The 17,396-nt window shown below is 40.2% G+C and overlaps 2 protein-coding genes across 2 annotated transcripts; one reads left to right on the plus strand and one right to left on the minus strand.

Moving 5' to 3' along the window:
• Positions 1 to 80: 80 nt before the first annotated feature.
• On the minus strand, positions 81 to 3,444 carry LOC117448226 (CCR4-NOT transcription complex subunit 2-like). Its single transcript, XM_034085418.1, has 4 exons — positions 3,336 to 3,444; positions 3,144 to 3,244; positions 1,614 to 1,758; positions 81 to 1,528 (listed from the first exon to the last, which is right to left on the minus strand). Exons 2-4 carry the CDS (start codon positions 3,185 to 3,187, stop codon positions 1,442 to 1,444), a joined length of 276 nt encoding a protein of 91 aa, XP_033941309.1. The 5' UTR covers positions 3,188 to 3,244; positions 3,336 to 3,444; the 3' UTR covers positions 81 to 1,441.
• Positions 3,445 to 14,805: 11,361 nt separating this feature from the next.
• Positions 14,806 to 16,830, plus strand: LOC117448227 (CCR4-NOT transcription complex subunit 2-like). Its single transcript, XM_034085419.2, has 4 exons — positions 14,806 to 14,919; positions 15,011 to 15,111; positions 16,488 to 16,632; positions 16,718 to 16,830. The coding sequence occupies exons 2-4, from the start codon at positions 15,068 to 15,070 to the stop codon at positions 16,802 to 16,804; spliced, it is 276 nt and encodes a 91-aa protein (XP_033941310.1). The 5' UTR covers positions 14,806 to 14,919; positions 15,011 to 15,067; the 3' UTR covers positions 16,805 to 16,830.
• The last annotated feature ends 566 nt before the right edge of the window (positions 16,831 to 17,396 follow it).

A 17,396-nucleotide genomic window follows, 5' to 3' on the forward strand; every position in this document is an offset into this window, starting at 1 on the left:
TTACCCTATGTAGTATATAAAACGTAATCGACCATTTTTACGAATGACCTAAGAGAGCAAAAACACACGCACACGCAGCATTTAATGAAAGCCTTTTCTGCTTTAATACAAAGAAAAGAGGCTTTGACTTCAGAAAATACAAGATTGGTCTGGGTTATTTTTTCTCCTCAATTACTAATTTTTCCGTTTCATATGAAATGCTGCCGATCACTGCTGTTCAGCATCTCTGATTGAAATACCTCCCTTATGATGCGCTGAACTCCAAACTTAAGGGATGATCTCCATGTTTTTTGGATGAGAATTAGGCCTTTCCTTAAATGACATGTATTATTATTTTTGATGTAAGTGCCCGCAGTGCCATGTGACACCCTGTCCAGCAGATCCAGAAATTACCTGTTGCGTCCACATATTGCATCCATGCTCACCTCATAAAAACGAGGTTAAAGGCAGGGCAACATTTCTTTCAAAATAGACGTCCTATACATATATATATACACACATATATATACACACACACACATATATATATATATACACACATATATATATATATATATATAGCAATCATATATACACATTCGTACATACATATACTAAGTTATGTGATGCAAAGAAACAAAAATGTACACATTTCTTACAAAATTGTAACAAAGACTGGAAAGTGTTTTGTTTGCTCCGGAGCAAAGTCGTGTAGCGGTTTAGCCTCTGCGAGGATGTGTCCACATTTGTGAAAACCAAAGCAGTCTCTCAGAGTTGTGTCCATGTTCAACAGAAGTCACAGCGAGAGACGGAGGGAGAAAGGGAGTATGAGACAGAAATCTGTTGGATGGTGCGAATACAGAGGTTGGAATCAATGGAAGGAAGAAAAATGAAAAGGGTGAGATGAAGAGAGATGCCTTTTGAACGTTGCTTGAAGCCCTGTCCCACAACATGGATAATGATCTGGGAGTGTTCACATAAAAAAATCACAAACAAATTTTGTGTTCTTTTATTACTAAATATAGTGCAACAATAAACATTGCATTTATTTCACCCTTTCACTTTTGTCTGAGGATGTTAACTTCCTCGCCTTTTTCTGTTCTTAACACTTGGCGAGGCGTAAACCTTGATCTGTCACTGTCTTGTGCCAAAAAGGTCCGTCCTCCTTTTCTAAAAGAAAACAGGCTTCAGATTCAGAGACGTAAACATAACACAGACCCTGCTGGAAACAAGACAAAAAAACAGGAGGAACATAAAGAATAAAAACAGAACAAGTGTTGGTGTTTTGGGCAGCATGTAATTTTGGAAAGGCAGGGCAGTTTTAATGGTGGCGACGACCCCCGCAGTCAAGATAGTCAAATCCTCGAGGAATAAAAACCGAGCTCTGTGAACCACAGCGCCACCTCCTGGACCAACAGTGTTGTGTGCAGGAACCGCTGCAGCCTTTTGGACTGGTCGGGCCTTAGAAGGCCTGCTGGGCTGGGTTGTAGTTGAATGTTGTCGGCACGTGAGGCCTCTCCTCCAGCTTGTCATACTCCAGATGAAATTCCTTAGAAACGCACAAAAAGAGTCAGTAAGAGTTAATGCCATTTATCGCCAGGTGGTGAAAGTGCAACAGAAAGACAATTTCTTACCTTGGCAACTTTCCTCCAGTTAAGACAATCAAAGAAGTAGTAGGTTCCCCTCTCGTATGCGTTGGTCTTCAGTGTGGGCTCCATGCCCGGCGCCCTCGTTATCCAAACCCGCTCCTCTTTGTGGTACCTCCAGTCCCGGTTAAAGCTGGGGGGGGGGGGGGGGGGAAATAAGAGGAAAATAGGGAAGAAACGCAGAGTTCCAGAAAGTTTTGATCCCAAAGAGTGACGAGTGGCTGACAGCCTGACACACAACTTTAAATTGACTTCAAATAGGGCTGGTTAATTGTCTAAGATTTATGATATCCTAAGTGTTGTCTTTCATGGATTGTAGTAAAGTAATGCAATTTTCAGAATGTTCCATCCGTTTTATTATTTGCCTCCCCCCATTAGTTAATATTTCCACATTACTGATGCCTGAATATGTTTGTGAAGCACCAATGGTCCAACCAAGAATATGGTCATAATGTTTATATATCAAGGTATTTGTCAAAGATGTAGTGGTATATGATTTTCTTCACTTCAAAAGATCTGTCAATAGGGATGGGTACCGAGCCCCGGTAGTAAAGGGGCCCTTGGGCTGAATTATTAAATACCGGGTTCCCGTTAAGCTCAGACGTTATCGGTCTTTTTATCGGTACCCATCAACGTTAGTCCTTAACAGACATTTAAAAAAGATGTCATATGTATTATGCTACACAAACATTATATTGCAGTTTTAGAGTCGCCAATTCCGTTTCTAATACCCAAAAACACACACACACGGCAGAGATGGAGATCTCCGGAGATGGCGGAGAGAACTAAGCGCTCCAAGGTGTAGTTACATTTTACCCGTCTCCATGTGGACAATGCTTGTTGCCAAAAGTTCAATAAGAGTTTAGCATTTAAGGGCGATAACACCAGCAATTTGTCTAAACATTTAGCAAAAGTGCACCACATTCAGACGGAGAAATGCACCGTTTGACTGTCTGTTAAAGTTTCAGCTACAATGAAACAACCCTGGTGCCGTTTCTTTTGATGTGAAATATTATTTATACATTTTAAATAAAAAACCATGTTAATTCTGTTTACAGTTCTGTCATGACATTATTTAATATGATTTGTTAAACATATTTTTGTTTCTTTTGATGTGGAATATTATTTATTTAATTTAAATAAAAAGCAATGTTAGTTTTGTTCACAATTTGTTTAGTTAATTTACCTTTTTCAAAAGAACCGATAAGAGTACCGTTAATAAAGGACCGGATCGATAAGCGGTATCCATAAAAGTAGTAGTACCGTTAAAACCTTAACGCTACCCATCCCTATCTGTCAATAAAAAAAAACATAAAAACAGACTGCACATGTTCAAAAAGAGTTGTTTGCCGTTAAATAAGTAATATTGGTGACATTGGTAAGACAGAAACGAATTGTGTTTCCACCAGAGAAGAAACAACATTATCAAATTTGGACAGGAACTATTTCCAGTATGAACTAAAGAGAAATTATAGACAATGTTTCTGCAGGTGTCACCATTCAAACATTAGTACTCACAGCTCTACTGCTGCCAGGAGCTGCAGCAAGTCTCCTCCATTCATGTAGTACAGGTAGAACAACAGGTCCTCGCCATACCGTGCCAGTTTAATTGCTGCCAACTGGAGGCAAGACAGCAGAGAATAAGGAGTTAGTTTAGTGGCCACACATACAGGAGCTGAAGACTGAAACTGATCTGAAGCTCATAGTTACCTTGTCTCTTATGTGGATATTGGTTAAGTATTCAGATGGAACGTGGAAGTCTGAAAAGACAAGAACAGGTAAGAGTGACTCATGTCATTTTATTTGAAAAATATAAGGAACATTTACAATTATGCAACGTTAAAACTTCCCTATGAGGGTTTTTTAATAAATGCATCATCTTGGTCTGCCAGTTGTTATATACTAATAAAACATACAGATGCTGTGATAAGCAGTTGAAACAAACCTCGTTTTAAAGTTGAAACGTTGAAATACAGTATATTTTTAGTAGATCATAGCCAATGATATATAAAAAATGTGTAGTAATTGCAGTGGCAAACCGTGTCTATCACAACTGGACCTTCTGTAGACACACACACCCCCCGCCGCAGTCCCCCCCCCCCCCCCCCCCCCCTCCGCGGCATTATAATGTCCGTCTTTTCACTGAATTGTCATCTTGAAAAGGGTACTCGCAACAATTCCGCAACAACTTCATCTTCACCTGTTGCACTTGTCATTTCAACGTTAAAAACAATAAAACTGCATGAATTGCTTCGTCGCATTCATCTAGATCAGTGTTTCTCAAACTTTTTCATACCAAGGACCACTTAACCAATAAAAAAAACACTCGCGGACCACCTAACTCCACAAATATCCCAAAACACATCGTTTTTCTAGAACAGATTATAAATCGCCTGAAAGTGGTACAAACAAGTGGCAACATGTGTGATGAAGGTGTTGCCCTGGGCTTTATCATGCAATAGAAAGTGAAACGTAAGCTTGTTCCATTGCGGAGATATTCTCGCGAGAGTGCGTAAAACGTAAATGTATTTATTTATTTCAAATGTGAAATGTTACCAATATACTCACGGACCACTAGGGGGCGCTCACGGACCACCAGGGGTCCGCGGACCACACTTTGAGAAGCACTGATATAGATCCTCTGTATCGAGCCAGTTAACTAGCGGGCCTTCTAGAATACACTGGAACCGAGGGGAACTCTGAAAGAATACGCCCATTGGCTTCAAATGAATATATGATTGGTAAATCAAACTGTCAGTCCAAACGTACGCTCTCATTCAGTGCAACGGCCAGGGAATTCGATCAAGGATGTAGAATACCTTGGTTGAAGGATATTCTACCCAGAGACCTGATTGGTTGCTTTCTTTTCTAAAACAAAACCACTGAAATGCGTAGTGCATGGTCCGAGAAGGACAAACAAATCAACGTAACACTGTAATATTACAGATCAACAACACAGATACGATTCTCATTTATTCATTTTATATACATTTTATTTATATAATTAAATCGATTTTTTTGTTTGTTTTATCTGAGTGTTCCAGGGTATTCTCTGAATACCTTGAAGGCCCTGACGGTTCGCCACTGAGTAATTGTGATATTTGTATACTGCCAAGCCAGGGATGTGTGAGATGATGTTGTTCCTAACAACCTGTCTGGGATCATAAAGATGACTTCAGACAGGCTCTGACTGCCACATCTTAAAGTGCACCAATCATGCTATGTTTAGGCAATAGCATAAGTAAATAAAAAAACATGTCTATGAAGTGTTTTGCTCAAAATACCAAACAGATCACCCATTCTAGCCATGCCTCATATCCCTCTATTTCACTTCCTGTTTCAAAAGTGCTGATTTTGGAAATAAAGCTTTAAAAAAAAAATGTATACAAAAAAGGAGGGGGCTGAGCTCATGCAGGAGATTCTACCGGCAGATCAGAATCAGAAACAGGTTTATGGCCAGGTAGGTTTGCACATACTAGGAATTTGACTTGATGTCATGGTGCTGCATACATAAAATATAAAAAACAAGAAATCTAATATAAAACAAAAAATATTTTACACCGTAATAAAATACAGTTAAATAGCAATACAAATTAAATAAAGCAGTGATTTACATGGGACTAGAATGCTATGAATGCATTTTAGAATATAAACTATGAAATGTGAAATAAGAACATGTGCAGAAAGGAGTATGAACATTGTGTGCATTAATGTAATGCATAGTCTATTCGGGCTGTGCAATTAATCGTATTTTAATCGCGATTACGATTGTGGTTTGCGACGATTATGAAAACAGCATAATTGACAAAATACGATTATTTTGCTGGGTGCGCTTTCGCCCCTCCCTAAAAGCCCACTCGGCCACGTGGGAGTGACATGTGTTGTGAGTGTTCAGCGCGAGCGAAGATGTCAGAACAAAAGCAGCAACTCGTTAAAACTATTTCCACTATTTGGAAGTACTTTGGCTTTCAGGAGTCCGACGTGGAGCAAAACAAAGTACAGTGCAGGATTTGTTACCAGGTTGTGTTGGCACCACACGCCAACACAACCAATCTCTTTAATCATCTGAAATACAACCACAAAGTGCAATACGACCGGGCAATAATTAGACCCTCCAGAAAAACGCGGGCAAAAACCCTTGATTATGCGATTAAACATGTGGGGTTTTTATGTGATATTATGCAGTGAAATTGCGGGGAAATTGCGAAATATGCGGAAATTTGCGAAAAAGAATAGATTTTTTTAAATATTGGGATGTCTTATTTATTCTCTCTCACACAAAACCTGCCACTAACGTTAAACCCCTTTCCTATTCAATTAAACACATTCATTGTTTATTTATTGTAAAAGCAATTGGGCACAGACACACAAACACACACACACACTTCTCCGCCTCATTCTGTTTTCATTTACTCGTTCGTTGTCTGACCAGCTTCAATCTTGTAGGCTTCTCACCTCGTTTCTTGTAGCCCTCGAAAGGGTTTTGGAGGTTGATGCCTTGGTGAACGTGAGTTGTTTGGCTTTCTTGTCCGCAGCAGCAGAAAGCATTTTCGAATGTTTGAATGAATCAAAGTCGGTCGTCACCATCGATGTTCTCTTATGCTCCAACACACAGTTGCAGGGGTGCAGAATAGTTTCCCCCCACTTTCGTGAAAGACATCGGGGAACTGCTTTGCCCGGTCTTTAGCAGAAATGTTCGTCGGTAAATGAGATGGATCAGATTTTTTCATCTTGGTGTTTTCTCTCTTGTGTGAGTTCCACACGTTCACTCTACGTCTACGGTGTTGTTACCTTCTGTGATGCGCGAGCTGATGACGTCACATCATCATCATCACTACTTCACTTCAATACGAAGTTAAAAAAAAAAATTTCAACTTTGTGTGGAAAAATGCGGGGATTATGCGGCCTTTTGAAAAATATGCGGCATTTTAAAAATCTGCGCCATTTTGCGGTAAATTCTGCGATCGCAGAATCGCGTTTTTCTGGAGGGTCTAAATAATACAACAAAAAGCAGACCAAAAAGCAGGTGCCCGCTCGACTTCATCCACCACATAATCGATTCAGGACGCATTGTACAGAGCAACGGCCTACACGACGAGTTCGCAGAGACACAGAGATATTACAGGTGCCATTACATTTCACATCGCTAAAGATATGTGCCCAGTTAGCACTGTTAGCAACCAGGGCTTTAAGCAACTTGTCAACACGTTGGACAAGCGTTACGCGATGCCGTCTCGGTATTATTTCAGCATTATTTCTGCGCTGCCTGCACTATTCTTTCACACACACATACGGGTATTGGGCTGAGGGCGACACCGTACTTCCGGTATCCGCCGTTTTACGCGAGGTGCAAGCAGGCAGCCGTACACCGCCTAGGTGTTGCTAAGCTTCCTGTACTGAATATCATAGTCTATTGCCTTAATCAATATCTAGTCAACTCTAAAATACCACATATATGCAATGGCATGATAATATTATTGTGACAAGTGGGGTATTCACCTGGTGTTTCCAGAAATTAGACGTAGATGCAGCCAAATCGACGAAGGCCACTTTCGAGGGTCGTAAGGGCAAGTCGTAAGGACAATCAGACAACCCACACAGCTCTAGTTTACGCTGGTAACGACCTAAAGCACACCCCTCAAGTCCAGAGATGTAATCCGAAGACATGCAGCGATTTCTTCGTTCGTTAATTCAGAAAAAAAACCTAGTGCGCTCTGCCTGGCTACGTTAGCTAGCTGTTTATATTTGCACTTCCAGGATATTTGCACCTCCAGGAAAATGGCGTATTTATATATATATATATATATATATATATATATATATATGGCGTGTGTTGCATTGTGGGTAGCTCGTGACGTCACGCAGAAGATGTGGCTTCAGCGGACTACTTTGCCACCACAACGGACCTATGGTCTAGCCCAGGGGTGCTCAACCAGACGATCGCAATCGAGGAGATTCCCAGTCGATCGCGAGATGTGTCTAAAAATAGAACAACAATATCCTGTTTTATCGTTAATGTCCTGTAACATAATCTTCCGGTGCCATAATAATGCACTTGAACGCATCAAAGCTTTGTGATTGGCCGACATCACCCCATGTGTCGGGGCGTGGCTGGTGGGCAGTGTACTATTTCGCTGACGTTGTCCGTGTCAACAGGAGTGACAGTCCGCACACACACAAGACCGCAATTATGGCAGAAGCAAAAAAGCCCAAAATATAATTTTCACTCCGAGTGGGAGGATGATTATTTTGTATCTATTCCAATTCAAAGTCCATCTGTCTCATCTGCAATGCGAGCGTGGCTTTATCGAAGAAGGGTAATTTAGGAGCGGCCATTTCAAAACAGTGCACAAACGCTACGAGACGGAATTCCCTCTTAATTCTGCCCTATGCTCCCAAAAGGGGAGGGGCCTGAAAGGACAGCTAAATGCACAGCAGTCCATTTTCACCAGGCCCAACAACAAGAGCAAGGCTGCTACCATAGCATCTTATCGTGTCACTCACGTTCTTGCGAAACACATGAAGTCTTTCAAAGACGGTGAAGTTGTGAAAGAAGCATTCCTGGAGGCTGCCGACGCGCTTTTTGGGGACAGTAAAAATAACAGTAGCATTTCAACAGGTTTTTTATATAATAAAACTCAAGTTACATACCGTTATGAATCAACTGTAAGTTTTAGTTTGTTTGAACTTATTCATTATAATTATTGTACAAAATGGTATAAGAATGCAAACTTAAATTGATTATAGTCTATTATCAATCAGGTTAAGAAACTAGTGTTGCTTGCATCCTATTTTTAAAAAAGGCATTCTTTTTATACTCTAATAAAATGAAACAAAAAAAGGGTTGATTCTATTAATTTTGTCTTTTTTATTGCACTTAGGCAGCAGATTCCGGTGTAGCTTCAGATCTGAGTTTCTTATTAGTAAGCCTAATTTCTACTTGTGTAGCAACACTATTTTTATATAATGGCAAAGGGTTTAGAGTCTTTTCTTTTTTTCCTGTGTCATATGTGGCAGCACTGCCACAAGTTCCTCTTCAGAGCGTATCTTCAGTACAGATGGCAATATTGTCACCTGCCTGCGCTCATCTCTGAAACCAGACCATGTAAACAGGCTGGTGTTTCTTGCAAAAAATCTTTAAGAGATGACATGAGCAGCCCTACCAGCATTTTGCCATGGTGGCCTAACATTTTTATTTGGTCTTAAATTGTAGTTCAACATTTATTTCCTGTTACTTCTGAACCATGACGGTTGGCCAGCCTTCAACGTTTAACTGAGTGGAATATGTTGAATATGTTTTACCAACATGTTGGCTATATGTCAAGGAGTTTTCAGTAGGTTGTGACAGTGCACTTGCAACATATTTGATTTCATTTATTTTGGTCCCAATTTATTTTTATTTATCATATTAATAATGTTTAGTATGGTTTGGGAAGTGCGCTCCAACATATGTGTTGATCTTGTTTATTGGTAAAATATTGATGAATGAATAATCGTCAAAATAATTGTGATATCAATTATTTTGACGATTATTCATTCATCAATATTACCAATAAACAAGATCAACACATATGTTGGAGCGCACTTCCCAAACCATACTAAACATATATTAATATGATAAATAAAAATAAATTGGACCAAAATAAATGAAATCAAATATGTTGCAGTGCACTGTCACAACCTACTGAAAACTCCTTGACATATAGCCAACATGTTGGTAAAACATATTCAACATATTCCACTCAGTTAAACGTTGAAGGCTGGCCAACCGTCATGGTTCAGAAGTAACAGGAAATAAATGTTGAACTACAATTTAAGACCAAATAAAAATGTTAGGCCACCATGGCAAATGCTGGTAGGGCTGCTCATGTCATCTCTTAAAGATTTTTTGCAAGAAACACCAGCCTGTTTACATGGTCTGGTTTCAGAGATGAGCGCAGGCAGGTGACAATATTGCCATCTGTACTGAAGATACGCTCTGAAGAGGAACTTGTGGCAGTGCTGCCACATATGACACAGGAAAAAAGAAAAGACTCTGAACCCTTTGCCATTATATAAAAATAGTGTTGCTACACAAGTAAATTAGGCTTACTAATAAGAAACTCAGATCTGAAGCTACACCGGAATCTGCTGCCTAAGTGCAATAAAAAAGACAAAATTAATAGAATCAAACCCTTTTTTTGTTTCATTTTATTAGAGTATAAAAAGAAATGCCTTTTTTAAAATAGGATGCAAGCAACACTAGTTTCTTAACCTGAATTGATAATAGACTATAATCAATTTAAGTTTGCATTCTTATACCATTTTGTACAATAATTATAATGAATAAGTTCAAACAAACTAAAACTTACAGTTGATTCATAACGGTATGTAACTTGAGTTTTTATTATAAAAAACCTGTTGAAATGCTACTGTTATTTTTACTGTCCCCAAAAAGCGTCGGCAGCCTCCAGGAATGCTTCTTTCACAACTTCACCGTCTTTGAAAGACTTCATGTGTTTCGCAAGAACGTGTGACACGATAAGATGCTATGGTAGCAGCCTTGCTCTTGTTGTTGGGCCTGGTGAAAATGGACTGCTGTGCATTTAGCTGTCCTTTCAGGCCCCTCCCCTTTTGGGAGCATAGGGCAGAATTAGGAGGGAATTCCGTCTCGTAGCGTTTGTGCACTGTTTTGAAATGCCGCTCCTAAATTACCCTTCTTCGATAAAGCCACGCTCGCATTGCAGATGAGACAGATGGACTTTGAATTGGAATAGATACAAAAATAATCATCCTCCCACTCGGAGTGAAAATTATATATTTTGGGCTTTTTTGCTTCTGCCATAATTGCGGTCTTGTGTGTGTGCGGACTGTCACTCCTGTTGACACGGACAACGTCAGCGAAATAGTACACTGCCCACCAGCCACGCCCCGACACATGGGGTGATGTCGGCCAATCACAAAGCTTTGATGCGTTCAAGTGCATTATTATGGCACAGGAAGATTATGTTACAGGACATTAACGATAAAACAGGATATTGTTGTTCTATTTTTAGACACATCTCGCGATCGACTGGGAATCTCCTCGATTGCGATCGTCTGGTTGAGCACCCCTGGGCTAGACCATAGGTCCGTTGTGGTGGCAAAGTAGTCCGCTGAAGCCACATCTTTCTGCGTGACGTCACGAGCTACCCACAATGCAACACACGCCATATATATATATATATATATATATATATATATATATAAATACGCCATTTTCCTGGAGGTGCAAATATCCTGGAAGTGCAAATATAAACAGCTAGCTAACGTAGCCAGGCAGAGCGCACTAGGTTTTTTTCTGAATTAACGAACGAAGAAATCGCTGCATGTCTTCGGATTACATCTCTGGACTTGAGGGGTGTGCTTTAGGTCGTTACCAGCGTAAACTAGAGCTGTGTGGGTTGTCTGATTGTCCTTACGACTTGCCCTTACGACCCTCGAAAGTGGCCTTCGTCGATTTTGGCTGCATCTACGTCTAATTTCTGGAAACACCAGGTGAATACCCCACTTGTCACAATAATATTATCATGCCATTGCATATATGTGGTATTTTAGAGTTGACTAGATATTGATTAAGGCAATAGACTATGATATTCAGTACAGGAAGCTTAGCAACACCTAGGCGGTGTACGGCTGCCTGCTTGCACCTCGCGTAAAACGGCGGATACCGGAAGTACGGTGTCGCCCTCAGCCCAATACCCGTATGTGTGTGTGAAAGAATAGTGCAGGCAGCGCAGAAATAATGCTGAAATAATACCGAGACGGCATCGCGTAACGCTTGTCCAACGTGTTGACAAGTTGCTTAAAGCCCTGGTTGCTAACAGTGCTAACTGGGCACATATCTTTAGCGATGTGAAATGTAATGGCACCTGTAATATCTCTGTGTCTCTGCGAACTCGTCGTGTAGGCCGTTGCTCTGTACAATGCGTCCTGAATCGATTATGTGGTGGATGAAGTCGAGCGGGCACCTGCTTTTTGGTCTGCTTTTTGTTGTATTATTTAGACCCTCCAGAAAAACGCGATTCTGCGATCGCAGAATTTACCGCAAAATGGCGCAGATTTTTAAAATGCCGCATATTTTTCAAAAGGCCGCATAATCCCCGCATTTTTCCACACAAAGTTGAAATTTTTTTTTTTAACTCGTATTGAAGTGAAGTAGTGATGATGATGATGTGACGTCATCAGCTCGCGCATCACAGAAGGTAAACAACACCGTAGACGTAGAGTGAACGTGTGGAACTCACACAAGAGAGAAAACACCAAGATGAAAAAATCTGATCCATCTCATTTACCGACGAACATTTCTGCTAAAGACCGGGCAAAGCAGTTCCCCGATGTCTTTCACGAAAGTGGGGGGAAACTATTCTGCACCCCTGCAACTGTGTGTTGGAGCATAAGAGAACATCGATGGTGACGACCGACTTTGATTCATTCAAACATTCGAAAATGCTTTCTGCTGCTGCGGACAAGAAAGCCAAACAACTCACGTTCACCAAGGCATCAACCTCCAAAACCCTTTCGAGGGCTACAAGAAACGAGGTGAGAAGCCTACAAGATTGAAGCTGGTCAGACAACGAACGAGTAAATGAAAACAGAATGAGGCGGAGAAGTGTGTGTGTGTGTTTGTGTGTCTGTGCCCAATTGCTTTTACAATAAATAAACAATGAATGTGTTTAATTGAATAGGAAAGGGGTTTAACGTTAGTGGCAGGTTTTGTGTGAGAGAGAATAAATAAGACATCCCAATATTTTAAAAAAATCTATTCTTTTTCGCAAATTTCCGCATATTTCGCAATTTCCCGCAATTTCACTGCATAATATCACATAAAAACCCCACATGTTTAATCGCATAATCAAGGGTTTTTGCCCGCGTTTTTCTGGAGGGTCTAATTATTGCCCGGTCGTATTGCACTTTGTGGTTGTATTTCAGATGATTAAAGAGATTGGTTGTGTTGGCGTGTGGTGCCAACACAACCTGGTAACAAATCCTGCACTGTACTTTGTTTTGCTCCACGTCGGACTCCTGAAAGCCAAAGTACTTCCAAATAGTGGAAATAGTTTTAACGAGTTGCTGCTTTTGTTCTGACATCTTCGCTCGCGCTGAACACTCACAACACATGTCACTCCCACGTGGCCGAGTGGGCTTTTAGGGAGGGGCGAAAGCGCACCCAGCAAAATAATCGTATTTTGTCAATTATGCTGTTTTCATAATCGTCGCAAACCACAATCGTAATCGCGATTAAAATACGATTAATTGCACAGCCCGAATAGACTATGCATTACATTAATGCACACAATGTTCATACTCCTTTCTGCACATGTTCTTATTTCACATTTCATAGTTTATATTCTAAAATGCATTCATAGCATTCTAGTCCCATGTAAATCACTGCTTTATTTAATTTGTATTGCTATTTAACTGTATTTTATTACGGTGTAAAATATTTTTGTTTTATATTAGATTTCTTGTTTTTTATATTTTATGTATGCAGCACCATGACATCAAGTCAAATTCCTAGTATGTGCAAACCTACCTGGCCATAAACCTGTTTCTGATTCTGATCTGCCGGTAGAATCTCCTGCATGAGCTCAGCCCCCTCCTTTTTTGTATACATTTTTTTTTTTAAAGCTTTATTTCCAAAATCAGCACTTTTGAAACAGGAAGTGAAATAGAGGGATATGAGGCATGGCTAGAATGGGTGATCTGTTTGGTATTTTGAGCAAAACACTTCATAGACATGTTTTTTTATTTACTTATGCTATTGCCTAAACATAGCATGATTGGTGCACTTTAAGATGTGGCAGTCAGAGCCTGTCTGAAGTCATCTTTATGATCCCAGACAGGTTGTTAGGAACAACATCATCTCACACATCCCTGGCTTGGCAGTATACAAATATCACAATTACTCAGTGGCGAACCGTCAGGGCCTTCAAGGTATTCAGAGAATACCCTGGAACACTCAGATAAAACAAACAAAAAATCGATTTAATTATATAAATAAAATGTATATAAAATGAATAAATGAGAATCGTATCTGTGTTGTTGATCTGTAATATTACAGTGTTACGTTGATTTGTTTGTCCTTCTCGGACCATGCACTACGCATTTCAGTGGTTTTGTTTTAGAAAAGAAAGCAACCAATCAGGTCTCTGGGTAGAATATCCTTCAACCAAGGTATTCTACATCCTTGATCGAATTCCCTGGCCGTTGCACTGAATGAGAGCGTACGTTTGGACTGACAGTTTGATTTACCAATCATATATTCATTTGAAGCCAATGGGCGTATTCTTTCAGAGTTCCCCTCGGTTCCAGTGTATTCTAGAAGGCCCGCTAGTTAACTGGCTCGATACAGAGGATCTAGATCAGTGCTTCTCAAAGTGTGGTCCGCGGACCACTGGTGGTCCGTGAGCGCCCCCTAGTGGTCCGTGAGTATATTGGTAACATTTCACATTTGAAATAAATAAATACATTTAAGTTTTCCGCACTCTCGCGGGAATATCTCCGCAATGGAACAAGCTTACGTTTCACTTTCTATTGCATGATAAAGCCCAGTGCAACACCTTCGTCACACATGTTGCCACTTGTTTGTACCATTTCCAGGCGATTTATAATCTGTTCTAGAAAAACGATGTTGTTTTGGGATATTTGTGGAGTTAGGTGGTCCGCGAGTGTTTTTTTTATTGGTTAAGTGGTTCCTTGGTATGAAAAAGTTGAGAAAAACACTGATCTAGATGAATGCGACGAAGCAATTCATGCCAGTTTTATTGTTGTTAACGTTGAAATGACAAATGTAACAGGTGAAGATGAAGTTGTTGCGGAATTGTTGCGAGTACCCTTTTCAAGATGACAATTCAGTGAAAAGACGGACATTATAATGCCGCGGAGGGGGGGGACTGCGGCGGGGGGGGGGTGTGTCTACAGAAGGTCCAGTTGTGATAGACACGGTTTGCCACTGCAATTACTACACATTTTTTATATATCATTGGCTATGATCTACTAAAAATATACTGTATTTCAACGTTTCAACTTTAAAACGAGGTTTGTTTCAACTGCTTATCACAGCATCTGTATGTTTTATTAGTATATAACAACTGGCAGACCAAGATGATGCATTTATTAAAAAACCCTCATAGGGAAGTTTTAACGTTGCATAATTGTAAATGTTCCTTATATTTTTCAAATAAAATGACATGAGTCACTCTTACCTGTTCTTGTCTTTTCAGACTTCCACGTTCCATCTGAATACTTAACCAATATCCACATAAGAGACAAGGTAACTATGAGCTTCAGATCAGTTTCAGTCTTCAGCTCCTGTATGTGTGGCCACTAAACTAACTCCTTATTCTCTGCTGTCTTGCCTCCAGTTGGCAGCAATTAAACTGGCACGGTATGGCGAGGACCTGTTGTTCTACCTGTACTACATGAATGGAGGAGACTTGCTGCAGCTCCTGGCAGCAGTAGAGCTGTGAGTACTAATGTTTGAATGGTGACACCTGCAGAAACATTGTCTATAATTTCTCTTTAGTTCATACTGGAAATAGTTCCTGTCCAAATTTGATAATGTTGTTTCTTCTCTGGTGGAAACACAATTCGTTTCTGTCTTACCAATGTCACCAATATTACTTATTTAACGGCAAACAACTCTTTTGAACATGTGCAGTCTGTTTTTATGTTTTTTTTTATTGACAGATAGGGATGGGTAGCGTTAAGGTTTTAACGGTACTACTACTTTTATGGATACCGCTTATCGATCCGGTCCTTTATTAACGGTACTCTTATCGGTTCTTTTGAAAAAGGTAAATTAACTAAACAAATTGTGAACAAAACTAACATTGCTTTTTATTTAAATTAAATAAATATTCCACATCAAAAGAAACAAAAATATGTTTAACAAATCATATTAAATAATGTCATGACAGAACTGTAAACAGAATTAACATGGTTTTTATTTAAAATGTATAAATAATATTTCACATCAAAAGAAACGGCACCAGGGTTGTTTCATTGTAGCTGAAACTTTAACAGACAGTCAAACGGTGCATTTCTCCGTCTGAATGTGGTGCACTTTTGCTAAATGTTTAGACAAATTGCTGGTGTTATCGCCCTTAAATGCTAAACTCTTATTGAACTTTTGGCAACAAGCATTGTCCACATGGAGACGGGTAAAATGTAACTACACCTTGGAGCGCTTAGTTCTCTCCGCCATCTCCGGAGATCTCCATCTCTGCCGTGTGTGTGTGTTTTTGGGTATTAGAAACGGAATTGGCGACTCTAAAACTGCAATATAATGTTTGTGTAGCATAATACATATGACATTTTTTAAATGTCTGTTAAGGACTAACGTTGATGGGTACCGATAAAAAGACCGATAACGTCTGAGCTTAACGGGAACCCGGTATTTAATAATTCAGCCCAAGGGCCCCTTTACTACCGGGGCTCGGTACCCATCCCTATTGACAGATCTTTTGAAGTGAAGAAAATCATATACCACTACATCTTTGACAAATACCTTGATATATAAACATTATGACCATATTCTTGGTTGGACCATTGGTGCTTCACAACATATTCAGGCATCAGTAATGTGGAAATATTAACTAATGGGGGGAGGCAAATAATAAAACGGATGGAACATTCTGAAAATTGCATTACTTTACTACAATCCATGAAAGACAACACTTAGGATATCATAAATCTTAGACAATTAACCAGCCCTATTTGAAGTCAATTTAAAGTTGTGTGTCAGGCTGTCAGCCACTCGTCACTCTTTGGGATCAAAACTTTCTGGAACTCTGCGTTTCTTCCCTATTTTCCTCTTATTTCCCCCCCCCCCCCCCCCAGCTTTAACCGGGACTGGAGGTACCACAAAGAGGAGCGGGTTTGGATAACGAGGGCGCCGGGCATGGAGCCCACACTGAAGACCAACGCATACGAGAGGGGAACCTACTACTTCTTTGATTGTCTTAACTGGAGGAAAGTTGCCAAGGTAAGAAATTGTCTTTCTGTTGCACTTTCACCACCTGGCGATAAATGGCATTAACTCTTACTGACTCTTTTTGTGCGTTTCTAAGGAATTTCATCTGGAGTATGACAAGCTGGAGGAGAGGCCTCACGTGCCGACAACATTCAACTACAACCCAGCCCAGCAGGCCTTCTAAGGCCCGACCAGTCCAAAAGGCTGCAGCGGTTCTGCACACAACACTGTTGGTCCAGGAGGTGGCGCTGTGGTTCACAGAGCTCGGTTTTTATTCCTCGAGGATTTGACTATCTTGACTGCGGGGGTCGTCGCCACCATTAAAACTGCCTGCCTTTCCAAAATTACATGCTGCCCAAAACACCAACACTTGTTCTGTTTTTATTCTTTATGTTCCTCCTGTTTTTTTGTCTTGTTTCCAGCAGGGTCTGTGTTATGTTTACGTCTCTGAATCTGAAGCCTGTTTTCTTTTAGAAAAGGAGGACGGACCTTTTTGGCACAAGACAGTGACAGATCAAGGTTTACGCCTCGCCAAGTGTTAAGAACAGAAAAAGGCGAGGAAGTTAACATCCTCAGACAAAAGTGAAAGGGTGAAATAAATGCAATGTTTATTGTTGCACTATATTTAGTAATAAAAGAACACAAAATTTGTTTGTGATTTTTTATGTGAACACTCCCAGATCATTATCCATGTTGTGGGACAGGGCTTCAAGCAACGTTCAAAAGGCATCTCTCTTCATCTCACCCTTTTCATTTTTCTTCCTTCCATTGATTCC

Source organism: Pseudochaenichthys georgianus, chromosome 6, assembly GCF_902827115.2.
Source record: "Pseudochaenichthys georgianus chromosome 6, fPseGeo1.2, whole genome shotgun sequence".
NCBI classification, from domain to species: Eukaryota; Metazoa; Chordata; class Actinopteri; order Perciformes; family Channichthyidae; genus Pseudochaenichthys; species Pseudochaenichthys georgianus.

Coding starts and splice junctions, on each gene's coding strand:
- LOC117448226 (XM_034085418.1), bottom strand. CDS start 3,187: ATGAATGGAGGAGACTTGCTGCAGCTCCTGGCAGCAGTAGAGCT. Junction 1,759..3,143: donor CTCCTGGCAGCAGTAGAGCT/GTGAGTACTAAT, acceptor CCCCCCCCCCAG/CTTTAACCGGGACTGGAGGT. Junction 1,529..1,613: donor ACTGGAGGAAAGTTGCCAAG/GTAAGAAATTGT, acceptor TGCGTTTCTAAG/GAATTTCATCTGGAGTATGA.
- LOC117448227 (XM_034085419.2), top strand. CDS start 15,068: ATGAATGGAGGAGACTTGCTGCAGCTCCTGGCAGCAGTAGAGCT. Junction 15,112..16,487: donor CTCCTGGCAGCAGTAGAGCT/GTGAGTACTAAT, acceptor CCCCCCCCCCAG/CTTTAACCGGGACTGGAGGT. Junction 16,633..16,717: donor ACTGGAGGAAAGTTGCCAAG/GTAAGAAATTGT, acceptor TGCGTTTCTAAG/GAATTTCATCTGGAGTATGA.